The 19,830-nt window shown below is 46.1% G+C and overlaps 1 protein-coding gene across 2 annotated transcripts in view; it reads left to right on the top strand.

Moving 5' to 3' along the window:
* The window catches only part of ME3 (malic enzyme 3), a 241,663-nt gene that overhangs the window by 160,603 nt on the left and 61,230 nt on the right, over nt 1-19,830 (top strand). For both annotated transcript variants that reach the window (XM_073569246.1, XM_073569247.1), the window contains one exon: nt 7,394-7,503. In XM_073569246.1, the coding sequence (XP_073425347.1) occupies nt 7,394-7,503 (110 nt within the window). The remainder of the gene's footprint in view (nt 1-7,393; nt 7,504-19,830) is intronic.

Raw genomic sequence — 19,830 nt, 5'->3', positions numbered from 1 at the left:
TAGGAGCTTATTCAGACGTCCTTACCAGTCAGTCTGAGGACAAACCGATAAAGCACGGACTGGCCGCGGCTCTTCCGACATGAGTGTGACACCTTCCTATATTGGGGTGGGATATGGTGGCCTGTCGATGTATTGCGGTGGAAGATTGCGCTGAAATTCACGGACGCCTGAATGAGTAGACCACAGTGCATGGACTGGACATCAGTTCCTGAACCGATCACGATTGACTCATAGACGCATATGAAGGTGTCACACTCGGGTCGGGAGAACTGCGGCCAGTCCTTGCATTGCTGTCCATCCTTGGACCGATTGGTATGGACGTCTGAATGAGCCTTTAAAAAAAGCCTTTTTTTCTCCCATCTACAATGTCATGCATATGACAAAGCAGTTGTTGAGGATTAGAAAACCATGGCTCCCTGTAACCCAAGACTTTCTTTCCAACTCGAGGACACCTATTCTTACAGAATAAAGAATCTGGGGAGATCCGTACAATATGCCCGGTGTCGGAGGTGACCTCATCTTCACTTGGGAACAAAAGCTGTCGCCATATTTGTTTGAGTGACACAACACCTCATTTTATACAAAAGGCCCCATTAATAGCAGATGGATGATTGAACACAGATCTAGGACACTTGTCTACGAGAGCAGAGGTGCTGTCAATGGAGCATTTCATGGGGAGGGTCGCTATCTCAAAGAAACCCTGGAGGTTGTGTATCGGTTTTCGGCTATTAATCCTCGGAGTGTCTCCCATGTGTCCACATCAAGTTACTTTAGACATAAAAGAGGAGGATGAATGACAGCATCACCTGAGGCCTACAGGAGAATCCCCGGATCAGTTCTTTCAGTTGAGTTGACATTTGGGGAGGCGTAGTTCTGCTCCGAGTCTTTTTTTTTTCTTTCTCTTAATATTTTTTTTCTGAAAGCCATTATTGGATTATCTGCCGCCTGTAACGTCTTTATTCCCTAGACGTCTAGATTCTAAGAGTTGAGCGAGGCATAGAAGCACATTTTTGGACTGGCATATTGGCCCAGAATGTCCATAGATGCCATAGCAGAAATGAAATAAACAGCAGCTGAACTTACACTGTTCTCTCATAATAGTGGCCTTTATGAGCCCACATTACAATGTGCACCCCCTTAACAATTATAGAACTTTGTAATACCCCAATAAAAGTTAAGGGTGTAGTAACCCTCTTACAGTAACTCCCCACAAGTCCGCCATAATTGTGACTGCCTTCAATGTCAAGCTATGGCAACTTGATGGATGAATGATCAGTAGGAAGATCAATTTGTGCAAGCCTAGATAGGTCCACCAGGGTCTTCTTTGCTGTTTTCTTGATAGTGTCAAGCTATGGGGTTCCTGGTCTTCCTCTTCACCTTGTTCCATCTATTATTCCAACCATGATGTTCTTCTCCAGTGATTGCTGTCATCGTATGATGTGTCTGTACGAGTAGGCAAGTCGTAGCTTGGTGATCCTTGCTTTCAGTGACATGTCTGGCTTGATTTGTTCCAAGATTGATCTTTTTTTCCTGCTTGCCATCCATGGTATTGATAACATCCTTCTCCAGCACCATATTTTGAAGGCGTCGATTCTTCTTCTGTCTTGTTTCTTTATTGCTGAGGTTTCACATCTGTATGTTACTGCAGAATAGACCAAGCTATGTACGAGCTGTGTTTTCTTCACCAGTGAAATGTTCCTTGATTTGAAGACCTTGTCCAGTGTCTTCATTGTTTATTTGCCCATAGCTATTCACCTATTGACTTCCAATGTCGTTCTGCATCACCACAGTACCTCTTGAACCCCTTCCCGAGCCTCGCCATACTAGTACTGCTCTGCGGGAACTGCATTTCTGCCCGATCGCGTTGTTCCGGTGGTCTCCATGGAGGCCCCCAGCTCTAAGATGGCCACGGGGGCTTTCTGAGTCCTGCAGGGAGGTGGCTTCTCAGCCTCCTTCACTGCCTGTCATATCGCAGATCTGATACTCAGCAATGGTAAGTGTCAGATCAGCGATCTGAGATCATATAGTAATGTCCCATACTGGGACAATGTATTAAAGGGAATCTGTCACCCATTTTTTGAGATATCATATAATGATATCATTCAGTTGTGTGTCACATAAGGATTCTCTTAGTACTTTTGCTTCCCCCTGACCCCGCACCTTTCATGCATAAATACCATTTTTATATCGGTTCAGATGTATGTAAACTGCCGCTGTCTGGTCCGCTGGGCGGGGCTTATTCAACTGTTCCCCCCTCCCTGTCTTGCTCTACACATTTCTTCTTGTGTACAGCAAGGCAGGGAGGGGGGGAGCAGTTGAATAAGCCCCGCCCATCGGACCGGACCGTGGCAGTTTACATACATCTGAACTGATAAAAAAAAGGTATTTATGCATGAAAGGTGCGGGGTCAGGGGGAAGCAAAAGTCCTAAGAGAATCCTTATGTGACACACAATTGAACGATATCATTATATGATATCTCAAAAAAGGGTGACAGGTTCCCTTTAAAGTAAAAAAATATATATATATATATATATATTATATAATCTGTAAAAATATTTTTTTTTAAATTCCCAAATAAATAAAAAAAATAAATATTATACCAATAAATACACTGTGTTCCAAATTATTATGCAAAAAATATTTCCTCATATTTTCTCTAAATTACCTATATGAATTGCAGTCATTGTTATTTTCCAGTCATCTAATATTCTAGTATAATTGCAATGTTTTTGAACAAACTGCCTATGAAAACAGTATATTTTTAAAAATAAAAAACACTCAAAATGCATGTTCCAAATTATTATGCACAGCAGAGTTTTCAACCTTTTTATTTTGAACAAAAAAATGGTCAATTGTGAAATGATAAGCATTATCAGCTTATTACATAATGAAATCAAACAGTTTTCAAGTCATAACTTTCTTCTAGGTGATGTTACATTTGCACATAGGACCGCTTGTTGGAAAGAAGCTTCTGAACTCTCTCGTCCATTGAATTTTTCAGTTTTTGGACGGTTTGTGTTTCAGTTGCTTTGCATGTGGACAGAATACCCTACCAGAGCTGTTGCTTAGATGTGAACTGCCTGCCGCCATCATAGACACTCCTTTTGATGATGCTCCAGAGGTTCTCAATGGGGTTGAGATCAGGGGAAGATGGTGGCCACACTATAAGTTTGTCCTCTTTTATGCCCATAGCAGCCAGAGATGCAGATGTGTTATTTGCAGCATGAGACGGTGCATTATCATGCATGAAAATGATCTTGCTGCGGAAAGCACGGTTCTTCCTCTTGAACCATGGCAGGAAGTGCTGTTTTAGAAACTCCACATAGATTATGGAGTTCATCTTTACCCCTTCAGGAATCCTAAAGGGGCCGACAATCTCTCTCCCCATGATTCCAGCCCTAAACATTACTCCACCTCCTCCTTGTTGGCGCCTTAGCCATGTTTTCATGGGGTGTCCATCAACCAGCCATCCTCCACTCCATCCATCTGGACCATCGAGCGTTGCACGGCACTCATCGGTGAACAAAACAGTTTGGAAGTCAGTCTTCATGTCTCGTTTGGCCCACTGGAGCCGTTTCTGCTTGTGTGCAGTGGAGAGAGGTGGTCGACAGGATGGCTTACGCACAGCTGCAAACCTCTGAAGGACCCTGCATCTTGTTGTTCGGGGGACGTTGGAGGCACCAGCAGCTTCAAAAACTTGTCTGCTGCTATGACCAGGCATTTTTGCAGCTGCTCGTTTAACCTGACGCAATTGCCTGTTGGAAAGAGTCCTCAATTTTTCCTTATCAGCACGCACACGTGTGTGCTGGGAATCAGCTACTTACTTCTTGATTGTGCGATGATCACGATGAAGTGTCTTGGCAATGTTGATTGTAGTCATGCCTTGACCTAAATACTCCACAATTTGTGGCTTCTCAGCAGCCGACACATCCTTTTTCTTTCCCATTTTGGCAAAAAATGTAGGCTGCTTAATAATGTGGAACAGCCTTCTTCAGTAGTCTTGCCTTTATTTGGACACACCTGCCAAACTAATGTGCACAGGTATCTGCAATTGCTTTCAGTGATATAAAGAGCCCTGACACACATCACCATCAATGAGTCTAAATGACAAATTCTAACCTTATCACTCCTAAACTCTTTTTGCATAATAATTTGGAACACAGTTTACATTCATGTAAATAAAAAAAAAACTATAAAAGTACACATATTTGGTATCGCTGCATCCGTAACGACCCGCTCTATAAAACTGTCCCGCTAGTTAACCCCTTCAGTGAACACCGTAAAAAAAAAAAAAGTAAAAAACAAAGCTTTATCATACCGCTGAACAAAAAGTGCAATAACACGCGATCAAAAAGACGGATGTAAATAAAAATGGTACCGCTGAAAACGTCATCTTGCACCAAAAAAACAAGCCGCCATACAATCCATCAGCAGAAAAATAAGAGTTTTAGCTCTCAGAATAAAGCGATGCAAAAATAATAATTTTTTCTATAAAATAGTTTTTATTGTGTAAAAGCGCCAAAACATAAAAAAATTATATAAATGAGGTATCGCTGTAATCATACTGTCCCGAAGAATAAAGCTGCCTTACCAATTTTACCACATGCTCAACGGTATTAAAAAAAAAAAAAAAACAATTCATGAATTGCTGGTTTTTGTTCATTCTGCCTCCCAAAAATTGGAATAGAAAGCGATGAAAAAATGTCACGTGCTCGAAAATGGTACCAATAAAAACATCAGCTCGTCCCGCAAAAAAACAACACCGCACATGACTCTGTCGGCTGAAATATGAAAAAATTATAGCTCTCAAAATATGGTGACGCAAAAACTAGTTTTTGCAATAAAAAGCCCTGCCGTGCGCAGAAACAGTGGTTTTCCCCCACATATGGAGAATTGGCGCACTCAGGAGAAATCGCAGAACAAATTGTATAGAGCACTTTCTCCTGTTACCCTTATGAAAATGCAAAATATGGAGCTAAAAAAGATTTATTTGGGAAAAATGTTATTTTTTTTTTTTTTTATTTCCACGGCTCTACGCTATAAACTTCTGTGAAACACCTGTAGGTTCAAGGTGCTCATTACACATCTAGATAAGTTCCATAAGGGGTCAAGTTTCCGAAATGGTGTCACTTGTTGGGGCTTTCCAATGTTTAGGAGCATCAGGGGCTCTTCAAACGCGACATGGCGTCCGCTAATTATTCCATCAAATTTTGCATTGAAAAAGTCAAATGGCGCTCCTTCCCTTCCGAGCCCTGCCATGCGGCCAAACAGTAAATTTCCCCCACATATGGGGTATCGGCATGCTCAGGAGAAATTGCTCAACAAAATATATTGTCCATTTTCTGCTGTTACCCTTGCGAAAGTAAAAAAAATTTTTCGGTCCAAATGAAAATTTTTGTGAAAGAAAAGTAAATGTTTATTTTTTCCTTCCACATTCCAAAAATTCCTGTGAAGCACCTGAAGGGTTAATAAACTTCTTGAATGTGGTTTTGAGCACCACGAGGGTTGCAGTTTTTAGATTGGTGTCACTTTTGGGTATTCTCTGTCATGTAGCTCTTTCAAAGTTACTTCAAATGTGATGTGGTTTCTAAAAAAAAATGGTTTTGTAAAATTTGTTGAAAAAATGAGAAATCGCTGGTCAACTTTTAACCCTTATAACGTCCTAACAAAAAAACAAAATTTGGTTCCAAAATTGTGCTGATGTAAAGTAGACACGTGGGAAATGTTATTTATTAACTATTTTGTGCGATATGACTCTCTGATTTAAAGGCATAAAGATTAAAAGTTGGAAAATTGTTAAATTTTCAAAATTTGCGCCAAATTTCCATTTTTTTTTTTCACAAATAACCGCAAGTCATATCAAAGAAATTTTACTGCTATCATAAAGTACAATACGTCACGAGAAAACAATGTCAGAATCAGTGGGATCCGTTGAAGTGTTCCAGAGTTATTACCTCATAAAGGGGCAGTGGTCAGAATTGTAAAAATTGGCTGGGTCAGGAAGGTGAAAACAGGCTGGGTCGCGAAGGGGTTAACAGCGAGGACCATGGTGACTCTATAACCGTGGAATAATTTTATCACATGAAGGAAAGTGATTGCTGTCACCCCAAAAATTATATGCTCATATGTGGGTACAGAGGTAGCAGTCGCCTCCATGTCCTAGAGGCTAAAGGAGCCCAAAAGGTCCATCTACCTGATATGAAGAGACCACAATTATAGATGCTGTTGGAGAGTAGTTACTGATGGAGTATCTGAGCACTAATACGTTATCACCGATCCACTGCTTCCTTGCGGCTCCATATAAGTCTATGATGCTGATGAAGATGGCCGAGCACTGGGCTTGGTCGTCTTCAAGTATTTTTAGTTCCATACACTTGAATGACCAATGTCTTGACGTCAGGAGAGTCACAAAGTCTAAGCTAATAGTCTGGGTGGAGAGAATACATTTGGGCATCGGTTAGGCCACACCCGGAATCAATTTGTCTTTTAGGAGGTCTAATCAGAAAGGTTATTAGGAAGACATAGATCGCAAGGAAAAAAAGCCCAAAAGTTATTTCAAACTATCAAGTTTCTAGACACTGCTTGCTCAAACCTGATTTATGTAAATTATTGCCTCCCCGCTACATACCATTGTGTTTTAGAGAGGGTAATAAGCAAGTGCCAGAAACCTTATCTGGCAGTGCGTGATATGAGTTTAGAAAAAGTAGTCTGTTTTTCTTGCCCCCCCAAGAACAGCAGCCACTCTTGATTCTTAAGGCCCCGTCTCACATAGCGAGATCGTTAGTGAGATCGCTGAAACGTCACAGATTTTGTGACGCAACAGCGACCTCGCTACATGTGACACATAGCGGCAACCGGCCCCCCGCTGTGATATCGCTGATCGTGCTCGAATGTCCTGGGCCATTTTTTGATCGTTGGTGTCTCGCTGGCCAGCGCGCATCGCTGTGTTTGACACCATAACGACGACAAGCAACCTCGTTGGCGACTCAGAACTCACGCTTATCGAGGTCTGAGTCGTCAGAATAGCTGCTGTGTGACAAGGTCCCAACGACCGCCGAGGTCGTTATACGGATCGCCGTATCGTTGCTGCGTTGTTGAATAGATCTGCCTGTTTGACAGCTTACTAGCGACCATGTAGTGACGCACCAGCAGCGATCCTTACCAGGTCGTATCGTTGTCGGGATCGCTGGAGCGTTGCTATGTGTAACAGGACCCTCAGGCTTTGTCTGAGATTGCAGTTCACCCGCATTGATGTAAATGGGGCAGATCTTCATTACCGGGCAAGGCCTAAGAACAAGAGTGGTGCAATTTCAGAGAAAAATAATGCAGGGAAAGGACTATTAGGGTTTGTAATTTTACATAATTGACAGTCGCTGTTTTTTATACCTACAGGTATGGAATGAATTGCTTGATCCAGTTTGAAGACTTTGCAAATGCCAATGCCTTCCGGCTGCTCAACAAATACCGCCACAAGTACTGCACCTTCAATGATGATATTCAAGGTAAGGAGGAGGTGCCTCGGATAGACGTGTAAGGACTGGAAAAAAGGGATGAATTTATTGCAATGTCTGTGTGGCAGATTCTCAAGAACATATTTCTAAGAGGGGTGGAGGCGTGACAACCTCATTTATTCTTCATTTCGGTAGTGGTTGTCACCAGTTATAAGCAGGACAGAGTGACCAATGGGAAGTCATTTCACTCTGCACTACGCAAAACAATGTGTACCTCTTCTTTCAAGTCAGGTAATCATAAGCACGCTGACGTGGGGCGGCTCTGCCAACGCTGACGTGTGGGACACTCAGTCCGACACTGACTTGTGGACGATGCTATTGTGGGCCCGGTGGGGCCGACGCTGACGTGGGGCTGCTCTGGCCGACGCTGACCTGGGGCCGCTGAAGTCACGTGAAGCATTAGGGCTGCTGCTCCACCCGCACAAGATCCAGAACATGTTGAAGATGGAGGTTTTTAGTTGCGGTGATCTTACAGCGCTGCCCACGACCGTCCAGTCCAGACCGAGAAAAGTAGGTTTTAAAAACTTTATTTGCAACACGTTTCAAAGCAGTTACTGCTCCTTCTTCAGGCAAGCGTAGCAAATAAAGCTTTAAAAACCTACTTTTCTCAGTCTGGACTGGACGGTCGTGGGCAGCGCTGTAAGATCACTGCAACTAAAAACCTCCATCTTGAGTTCTCCTAGGTAGTGATACAATATACCTCAGTGCAGTAGTATGCACTTATTGCTATTTATAGGATCATTTTTTATACTGATTTATCTGTTGTTATTGGATATATACTGTGAAAAAAGCGTGCTGGAAATCTGTCGCACGCAACTCCTGAAGTGCCAGGTGGGAAACACTTCCGCTCTTCAGCATGTAAAGACTCTGCTGCCCCCCATGGAAGGCTCGGTAACATGACTCGGCATACTCTGCAGCCCCCCAGTATGTTGTATTTTTCTTTTCTTTTCAGTAGAAGCGTTACATTTTCTTGCTGCAATTCCTCATTCTCCTGTACAAAATTATATTTCCTGGTAAAGCACAATTGTATGGGTTTTCCTGTAGTGATGATACGTAGCTGGCACAGTAGTTATTATAGTGTTACAATACCGCTGTGTGGACCGGAGTGTAATGTCCATACAGTTATGTCATTTTAAGAGAATCTGTCAGCAGGTTTTTGTTGTTTAATCTGAGAGAAGCCTGATTCCAGCGATGTGTCACTTACATGAGCTACTTGCTGTAGTTTTTCTAAAGTCATTGTTTTATCGGCAGGAATTTATTACAAGAGGACTACCTGGCCTGGTGCCATTACAAGGTTTATATAAAGCAGTAAATCACACTGCTCCTGTTATTCAGCCCTTGTGTTTTGATCAGCAGCTCATACAATATGAAGGGCCACAAAGCCAGTATTATGCCCTCACACAGCCCCTCATGCAGAATGATGGCCCCACACAGCTCACTTACACAGTATTATGCCCTCACACAGCCCCTCATGCAGAATGATGGCCCCCACACAGCCCACTTACACAGCATTATGTCCTCAGACAGCCCCCATGCAGAATGATGGCCCCACACAGCCCACTTACACAGTATTATGTCCTCACAGACAGCCCCCATGCAGATTGATGGCCCCCACACAGCCCACTTACACAGTATTATGTCCCCAGACAGCCCCTCAGGCAGAATGATGGCCCCCACACAGCCCACTTACACAGTATTATGTCCTCACAGACAGCCCCCATGCAGAATGACGGCCCCCCACACAGCCCACTTATACAGTATTATGTCCTCAGACAGCCCCCATGCAGAATGATGGCCCCCACACAGCCCACTTACACAGTATTATGCCCTCACACAGCCCCTCATGCAGATTGATGGCCCCCACACAGCCCACTTACACAGTATTATGCCCTCACACAGCCCCTCATGCAGAATGATGGCCCCCACACAGCCCACTTACACAGTATTATGTCCCCAGACAGCCTCCATGCAGAATGATGGCCCCCACACAGCCCACTTACACAGTATTATGTCCTCAGACAGCCCCCATGCAGAATGATGTCCCTACACAGCCCACTTACACAGTATTATGTCCTCAGACAGCCTCCATGCAGAATGATGGCCCCCACACAGCCCACTTACACAGTATTATGTCCTCAGACAGCCCCCATGCAGAATGATGGCCCCCACACAGCCCACTTACACAGTATTATGTCCTCAGACAGCCCCCATGCAGAATGATGGCCCCCACACAACCCACTTACACAGTATTATGCCCTCACACAGCCCCTCATGCAGAATGATGGCCCCCACACAGCCCACTTACACAGTATTATGTCCCCAGACAGCCTCCATGCAGATTGATGGCCCCCACAAAACCCACTTACACAGTATTATGCCCTCACACAGCCCCTCATGCAGAATGATGGCCCCCACACAGCCCACTTACACAGTATTATGTCCCCAGACAGCCTCCATGCAGAATGATGGCCCCCACACAGCCCAATTACACAGTATTATGTCCCCAGACAGCCCCTCATGCAGAATGATGGCCCCCACACAGCCCACTTACACAGTATTATGTCCCCAGAAAGCCCCCATGCAGAATGATGTTGCTACACAGCCCACTTACACAGTATTATGTCCCCAGACAGCCCCCATGCAGAATGATGGCCCCACACAGCCCACTTACACAGTATTATGCAGGGCTGTGGAGTCGGAGTCGGTGCTCATTTTGGTGGAGTCGGTGTTGAAGTCGGTATAAAATGGACCGACTCCGACTCCTAGAATATATAATAAATTGAGTACAGTAGTTCAATGCAGAATGTGCTGAATATTTTTTCATAGGAATTTGGGAAAGTTATGAAATGTCCTATAAATGACTGTTCTATTCCTGATCTAAGGCTACATTCACACACAGCATTTTTCCTGCGTTTTTTGAGGATACGTTTTTCAGTTGCAAAAGCAGATCAGCTTTTTAAAAAACCGCATCACCTGAAAGGTTTTTGAGCTCATAGATAATGTTTTCAATAGCAAAAGCAGATTAGAAATCTGCTCTATGTATATATCCAGATCTGTCTATCCATATCATATCTGTACCAAAAAGAATGAAAGCCGGATAGCACACAGACTAACACTCCTTTTTTTTAGCACCAGTCAGGTACACCTCATAGCTGCCCAAAAGGACGCCCAGGACAGGCATTGCTCGTCTTCAGTAACACATCAACATCAATTGATAGTTGGAATAAATAGACTGCATTCATCACCACATCTTCTTAAGGTGCAGGCTTTATTTTCAAGTGTAGGGGTGTGCAGTATGAGGTTCTGCAGCAGCTGAGGTGTGCAGTATGAAAATCTGCGGAACAGTATGAGATTCTGCCACCCCCCCCCAGGTTTGATCCTGGCAACGCCCATAGTGTGAATGTAGCCTGAGGATCTAGGCTTTATCTTAGCCGAGATAAGTCATAGTATGTGTGTATGTGTGTATGTATGTGTGTATATATATATATATATATATATATATATATATATATGTATATATACACACACAGTACAGACCAAAAGTTTGGACACACCTTCTCAATTCAAAGCGTTTTCTTTATTTTCATGACTATGAAAATTGTAGATTCACTCTGAAGGCATCAAAACTATGAATTAACACATGTGGAATTATATAATTAACAAAAAAGTGTGAAACAACTGAAAATACTGTATGTCTTATATTCAAGGTTCTTCAAAGTAGCCACCATTTGCTTTGATTTCTGCTTTGCACACTCTTGGCATTCTCTTGATGAGCTTCAAGAGGTAGTCACTGGAAATGGTTTTCACTTCACAGGTGTGTCTGTCAGGTTTAATAAGTGGGATTTTTTGCCATATAAATGGGGTTGGGACCATCAGTTGTCTTGTGCAGAAGTCTGGTGGATACACAGCTGATAGTCCTACTGAATAGACTGTTAGCTGCTTTTTTCTTGCCATAATACAAATTCTAAGTAAAGAAAAACGAGTGGCCATCATTACTTTAAGAAATGAAGGTTAGTCAGTCCGAAAAATTGGGAAAACTTTGAAAGTGTCCCCAAGTGCATTGGCAAAAACCATCAAGCGCTACAAAGAAACTGGCTCACATGAGGACCACCCCAAGAAAGGAAGACCAAGAGTCACCTCTGCTGCGGAGGATAAGTTCATCCGAGTCACCAGCCTCAGAAATCACAGGTTAACAGCAGCTCAGATTAGAGACCAGGTCAATGCCACACAGAGTTCTAGCAGCAGACACATCTCTACAACAACTGTTAAGAGGAGACTTTGTGCAGCAGGCCTTCATGGTAAAATAGCTGCTAGGAAACCACTGCTAAGGACAGGCAACAAGCAGAAGAGACCTGTTTGGGCTAGAGAACACAAGGAATGGACATTAGACCAGTGTAAATCTGTGCTTTGGTCTGATGAGTCCAAATTTGAGATCTTTGGTTCCAACCACCATGTCTTTGTGTGACGCAGAAAAGGTGAACGGATGGACTCTACATGCCTAGTTCCCACCGTGAAGCATGGAGGAGGAGGTGTGATGGTGTGGGGGTGCTTTTCTGGTGACACTGTTGGGGATTTATTCAAAATTGAAGGCTTACTGAACCAGCATGGCTACCACAGCATCTTGCAGCGGCATGCTATTCCATCCGGTTTGTGTTTAGTTGGACCATCATTTATTTTTCAACAGGACAATGGCCTCAAACACACCTCCAGGCTGTGTAAGGGCTATTTGACCAAGAAGGAGAGTGATGGGATGCTACTCCAGATGACCTGGCCTCCACAGTCACCAGACCTGAACCCAATCGAGATGGTTTGGGGTGAGCTGGACCGCAGAGTGAAGGCAAAAGGGCCAACAATTGCTAAGCATCTCTGGGAACTCCTTCAAGACTGTTGGAAGACCATTTCTGGTGACTACCACTTGAAGCTCTTAAATAGAATGCCAAGAGTGTGCAAAGCAGTAATCAAAGCAAAAGGTGGCTACTTTGAAGAATCTAGAATATAAGACATATTTTCAGTTGTTTCACACTTTAATTATATAATTCCACATGTGTTAATTCATAGTTTTGATGCCTTCAGAATGAATCTACAATTTTCATAGTCATGAAAATAAAGAAAACTCTTTGAATGAGAAGGTGTGTCCAAACTTTGGTCTGTACCGTATACATGTACATGTATACAGTGTATTACATATTTACAATTTATTACAGTTTTTTGTGTTCTAAAGTGGTATTCCAATAAACAGATATTATATTCTATCTAAATATCTTGATTATTGGATCATAGAAATGATTAAATGTCTGATGTTCACATTGTACTACAATAAATTTTTCACTTAAATATAAGCAATATATGTGGGAGTCGTGGAGTCGGAGTCGGAGTTGGAGTCGGTGTAAGGGAAATTGAGGAGTCGGAGTCGCAGGTTTGGCTTACCGACTCCACAGCCCTGGTATTATGTCCCCAGACAGCCCACATGCAGAATGATGGCCCTACACCGCCCATTTACACAGTATTATGTCCTTAGACAGCCCCCATGCAGAATGACGGCACCACACTGCCCACTTACACAGTATTATGTCCCCTGAAAGCCCCCATGCAGAATGATGTTGCCACACAGCTCACTTACACAGTATTATGTCCTCAGACAGCCCCCCATGCAGAATGATGGCCCCACACAGCCCACTTACACAGTATTATGTCCCCAGACAGCCCCCATGCAGAATGATGTTCCCACACAGCTCACTTACACAGTATTATGTCCTTAGACAGCCCCCATGCAGAATGACGGCCCCACACATCCCACTTACACAGTATTATGTCCCCAGACAGCCCACATGCAGAATGATGGCCCCACACAGCCCACTTACACAGTATTATGTCCTCAGACAGCCCCCATGCAGAATGATGGCCCCACATAGCCCACTTACAAAGTATTATGTCCTCAGACAGCCCCCATGCAGAATGATGGCCCTACACCGCCCACTTACACAGTATTATGTCCCCAGACAGCCCACATGTAGAATGACGGCCCCACACAGCCCACTTACACAGTATTATGTACCCAGACAGCCTCCATGCAGAATGATAGCCCCCACACAGCCCACTTACACAGTATTATGTACCCAGACAGCCTCCATGCAGAATGATAGCCCCCACACAGCCCACTTACACAGTATTATGTCCCCAGACAGCCCCCTATGCAGAATGACGGCCCCACACAGCACACTTACACAGTATTATGTCCCCAGACAGCCCCCATGCAGAATGATAGCCCCCACACAGCCCACTTACACAGTACTATGTCCCCAGACAGCCCACATGTAGAATGACGGCCCCACACAGCCCACTTACACAGTATTATGTACCCAGACAGCCTCCATGCAGAATCATAGCCCCCACACCACCCACTTGCACAGTATTATGTCCCCAGACAGCCCCCATGCAGAATGATGGCCCCACACAGCCCAGTTACACAGTATTATGTCCCCAGACAGCCCACATGTAGAATGACGGCCCCACACAGCCCACTTACACAGTATTATGTACCCAGATAGCCTCCATGCAGAATGATAGCCCCCACACCGCCCACTTACACAGTATTATGTCCCCATTCAGCCCCCATGCAGAATGATGGCCCCACACAGCCCACTTACACAGTATTATGTCCCCAGGCAGCCCCCATGCAGAATGATAGCCCCCACACAGCCCATTTACACAGTATTATGTCCTCAGACAGCCCCCATTCAGAATGAAGGCCCCACACAGCCCATTTACACAGTATTATGTCCCCAGACAGCCCCCATGCAGAATGAAGGCCCCACACAGCCCACTTACACAGTATTATGTCCTCAGACAGCCCCCATGCAGAATGATGGCCCCACACAGCCCACTTACACAGTATTATGTCCTCAGACAGCCCACATGCAGAATGATGGCCCCCACACAGCCCACTTACACAGTATTATGTCCTCAGACAGCCCCCATGCAGAATGATGGCCCCACACAGCCCACTTACACAGTATTATGTCCCCAGACAGCCCCCATGCAGAATGAAGGCCCCACACAGCCCATTTACACAGTATTATGTCCTCAGACAGCCCCCATGCAGAATGATAGCCACCACATAGCCCACTTACACAGTATTATGTCCCCAGACAGCCCCCATGCAGAATGATGGCCCTACACCGCCCACTTACACAGTATTATGTCCTCAGACAGCCCCCATGCAGAATGATGGCCCCCACACAGCCCACTTACACAGTATTATGTCCCCAGACAGCCCACATGTAGAATGACGGCCCCACACAGCCCACTTACACAGTATTATGTACCCAGACAGCCTCCATGCAGAATGATAGCCCCCACACCGCCCACTTACACAGTATTATGTCCCCAGACAGCCCCCATGCAGAATGATGGCCCCACACAGCCCACTTACACAGTATTATGTCCCCAGGCAGCCCCCATGCAGAATGATAGCCCCCACACAGCCCATTTACACAGTATTATGTCCTCAGACAGCCCCCATTCAGAATGAAGGCCCCACACAGCCCACTTACACAGTATTATATCCTCAGACAGTCCCCATGCAGAATGATGGCCCCACACAGCCCATTTACACAGTATTATGTCCCCAGCCAGCCCCCATGCAGAATGAAGGCCCCACACAGCCCACTTACACAGTATTATGTCCCCAGACAGCCCCATGCAGAATGATGGCCCTACACCGCCCACTTACACAGTATTATGTCCCCAGACAGCCCACATGTAGAATGACGGCCCCACACAGCCCACTTACACAGTATTATGTACCCAGACAGCCTCCATGCAGAATGATAGCCCCCACACAGCCCACTTACACAGTATTATGTCCCCAGACAGCCCCCCATGCAGAATGACGGCCCCACACAGCCCACTTACACAGTATTATGTACCCAGACAGCCTCCATGCAGAATGATAGCCCCCACACCGCCCACTTACAAAGTATTATGTCCCCAAACAGCCCCCATGCAGAATGATGGCCCCACACAGCCCACTTACACAGTATTATGTCCCCAGGCAGCCCCCATGCAGAATGATAGCTCCCACACAGCCCATTTACACAGTATTATGTCCTCAGACAGCCCCCATTCAGAATGAAGGCCCCACACAGCCCATTTACACAGTATTATGTCCCCAGACAGCCCCCATGCAGAATGAAGGCCCCACACAGCCCACTTACACAGGATTATGTCCTCAGACAGCCCCCATGCAGAATGATGGCCCCACACAGCCCACTTACACAGTATTATGTCCCCAGACAGCCCCCATTCAGAATGAAGGCCCCACACTGCCCATTTACACAGTATTATGTCCTCAGACAGCCCCCATGCAGAATGATGGCCCCCACACAGCCCACTTACACAGTATGCTGTCCTCAGACAGCCCCCATGCAGAATGATGGCCCCACACAGCCCACTTACACAGTATTATGTCCCCAGACAGCCCTCATGCAGAATGAAGGCCCCACACAGCCCATTTACACAGTATTATGTCCTCAGACAGCCCCCATGCAGAATGATGGCCCCCACACAGCCCACTTACACAGTATTATGTCCTCAGACAGCCCCCATGCAGAATGATGGCCCTACACAGCCCACTTACACAGTATTATGTCCCCAGACAGCCCCCATGCAAAATGAAGGCCCCACACAGCCCATTTACACAGTATTATGTCCTCAGACAGCCCCCATGCAGAATGATAGCCACCACATAGCCCACTTACACAGTATTATGTCCCCAGACAGCCCCCATGCAGAATGATGGCCCTACACCGCCCACTTACACAGTATTGTGTCCTCAGACAGCCCCCATGCAGAATAATGGCCCCCACACAGCCCACTTACACAGTATTATGTCCCCAGACATCCCACATGCAGAATGATAGCCCCCACACAGCCCATTTACACAGAATTATGTCCCCAGACAGCCCCCCATGCAGAATGATGGCCCTACACCGCCCACTTACACAGTATTATGTCCCCAGACAGCCCCCATGCAGAATGATGGCCCCACACAGCCCACTTACACAGTATTATGTCCCCAGACAGCCCCCATGCAGAATGATAGCCCCCACACAGCCCACTTACACAGTATTATGTCCCCAGGCAGCCCCCATGCAGAATGATAGCCCCCACACAGCCCACTTACACAGTATTATGTCCCCAGACAGCCCCCATGCAGAATAATGGCCCTACACAGCCTACTTACACAGTATTATGTCATCAGACAGCCCCCATTCAGACTGAAGGCCCCACACAGCCCACTTACACAGTATTATGTCCCCAGACAGCCCCCATGCAGAATGATGGCCCTACACCGCCCACTTACACAGTATTATGTCCTCAGACAGCCCCCATGCAGAATGATGGCCCCCACACAGCCCACTTACACAGTATTATGTCCCCAGACAGCCCACATGTAGAATGACGGCCCCACACAGCCCACTTACACAGTATTATGTACCCAGACAGCCCCCATGCAGAATGATAGCCCCCACACAGCCCATTTACACAGTATTATGTCCTCAGACAGCCCCCATTCAGAATGAAGGCCCCACACAGCCCACTTACACAGTATTATATCCTCAGACAGTCCCCATGCAGAATGATGGCCCCACACAGCCCATTTACACAGTATTATGTCCCCAGCCAGCCCCCATGCAGAATGAAGGCTCCACACAGCCCACTTACACAGTATTATGTCCCCAGACAGCCCCATGCAGAATGATGGCCCTACACCGCCCACTTACACAGTATTATGTCCCCAGACAGCCCACATGTAGAATGACGGCCCCACACAGCCCACTTACACAGTATTATGTACCCAGACAGCCTCCATGCAGAATGATAGCCCCCACACAGCCCACTTACACAGTATTATGTCCCCAGACAGCCCCCATGCAGAATGACGGCCCCACACAGCCCACTTACACAGTATTATGTACCCAGACAGCCTCCATGCAGAATGATAGCCCCCACACCGCCCACTTACAAAGTATTATGTCCCCAAACAGCCCCCATGCAGAATGATAGCTCCCACACAGCCCATTTACACAGTATTATGTCCTCAGACAGCCCCCATTCAGAATGAAGGCCCCACACAGCCCATTTACACAGTATTATGTCCCCAGACAGCCCCCATGCAGAATGAAGGCCCCACACAGCCCATTTACACAGTATTATGTCCTCAGACAGCCCCCATGCAGAATGATGGCCCCCACACAGCCCACTTACACAGTATGCTGTCCTCAGACAGCCCCCATGCAGAATGATGGCCCCACACAGCCCACTTACACAGTATTATGTCCCCAGACAGCCCTCATGCAGAATGAAGGCCCCACACAGCCCATTTACACAGTATTATGTCCTCAGACAGCCCCCATGCAGAATGATGGCCCCCACACAGCCCACTTACACAGTATTATGTCCTCAGACAGCCCCCATGCAGAATGATGGCCCTACACAGCCCACTTACACAGTATTATGTCCCCAGACAGCCCCCATGCAAAATGAAGGCCCCACACAGCCCATTTACACAGTATTATGTCCTCAGACAGCCCCCATGCAGAATGATAGCCACCACATAGCCCACTTACACAGTATTATGTCCCCAGACAGCCCCCATGCAGAATGATGGCCCTACACCGCCCACTTACACAGTATTGTGTCCTCAGACAGCCCCCATGCAGAATAATGGCCCCCACACAGCCCACTTACACAGTATTATGTCCCCAGACATCCCACATGTAGAATGACGGCCCCACACAGCCCACTTACACAGTATTATGTACCCAGACAGCCTCCATGCAGAATGATAGCCCCAACACAGCCCACTTACACAGTATTATGTCCCCAGACATCCCCCATGCAGAATGATGGCCCCACACAGCCCACTTACACAGTATTATGTCCCCAGACAACCCCCCATGCAGAATGACGGCCCCACACAGCCCACTTACACAGTATTATGTGCCCAGACAGCCCCCATGCAGAATGATAGCCCCCACACAGCCCATTTACACAGAATTATGTCCCCAGACAGCCCCCATGCAGAATGATGGCCCTACACCGCCCACTTACACAGTATTATGTCCCCAGACAACCCCCATGCAGAATGATGACCCCACACAGCCCACTTACACAGTATTATGTCCTCAGACAACCCCCATGCAGAATGATGGCTCCCATACAGCTGTCCATGCCTGATGATATCCCCACACAGACCCATTGCACTGAATAATGTCTGAACACAGACCCATGCAGAATTATGTCCCCACGGTGCCCTGCTTCACAGTATTATGTCCCCTCATAGCCACCCACTCAGAATAATGTCCCTACACCCCTCTTACACAGTATTATGTCACCACCCAACCCCCCTTGCTTAATGACGTCCCGAAACAGCCCCCTTACACAGTATTATGTCCCCACACAGTCACCCACTTTGGAATATTGTCCTTATATAGCCCCCTTACACAGTATTATGTCCCCCCCCCACAGCCCCCTTACACAGTATTATGTCCACACACAGTCACCCACTTGGAATATTGTCCCCACGCAACCACCTTACACAGTATTATGTCCCCACTCAGCCCTCTCCTCAGAATGTTGCCCTTTATACAGTAGAAGGACCTCCCTCCTATTCCCCCACAGAATGATGTAAAAAAATGAAATTAACCTTCTCATCTAACTCCGATCTGCGCTGTGTATCGAGGTTCTCCGATACACAAGCTGAATGATGGTAGAGGGAGCTAACGGCGCCATGTTCCATCATTATGTGCACCAATATTTGCACCCCAAGGATGCAGCTTTAAGTGAAAGTGAAACACCAGGCGGAGGTCAGCCACGTGGTGCGAGATACCACTGCATTAAAAGCTTTGATTGTTTTGATCCACGGGCTGCATCAGAAAATCCAAAGAGCCACGAGACCCTCGGGCCATACTTTGCAAGGTCTGGTCTTGACTTACTCCCAAGTAGCATCCAGGGCTAGAATACTAGGTTTGGATTCCTCTTCAGGTGGGGTCAAACTGCAAGTGAAAGATGACCCCTATAGGCACCAAGGATGGACACCCATGAGAACATTTAAAAAAAATAATTTAAAGGGTTCTCAAGGACTTTTCAAAGTTTCTGAGATCACGGTTATCCTATTACATCTAAATAAGTCTTACTTATTCCTCGTATGCTCTGCAGCTCCAGTGGGTTCTACCTGGACCACCAGTATTGTCGTTCTGTCCATCAGTCACATGATCACTTGGGTCAGCGATGCACCACAGGTTAAGACGACTA

The sequence above is a fragment of the Dendrobates tinctorius genome, unplaced genomic scaffold (assembly GCF_039654945.1).
Source record: "Dendrobates tinctorius isolate UK_male_01 unplaced genomic scaffold, ASM3965494v1 ptg000023l, whole genome shotgun sequence".
NCBI classification, from domain to species: domain Eukaryota; kingdom Metazoa; phylum Chordata; class Amphibia; order Anura; family Dendrobatidae; genus Dendrobates; species Dendrobates tinctorius.
Note: the sequence above shows the minus strand (reverse complement) of the source record. Positions and strands in the feature narration are given on the sequence as shown.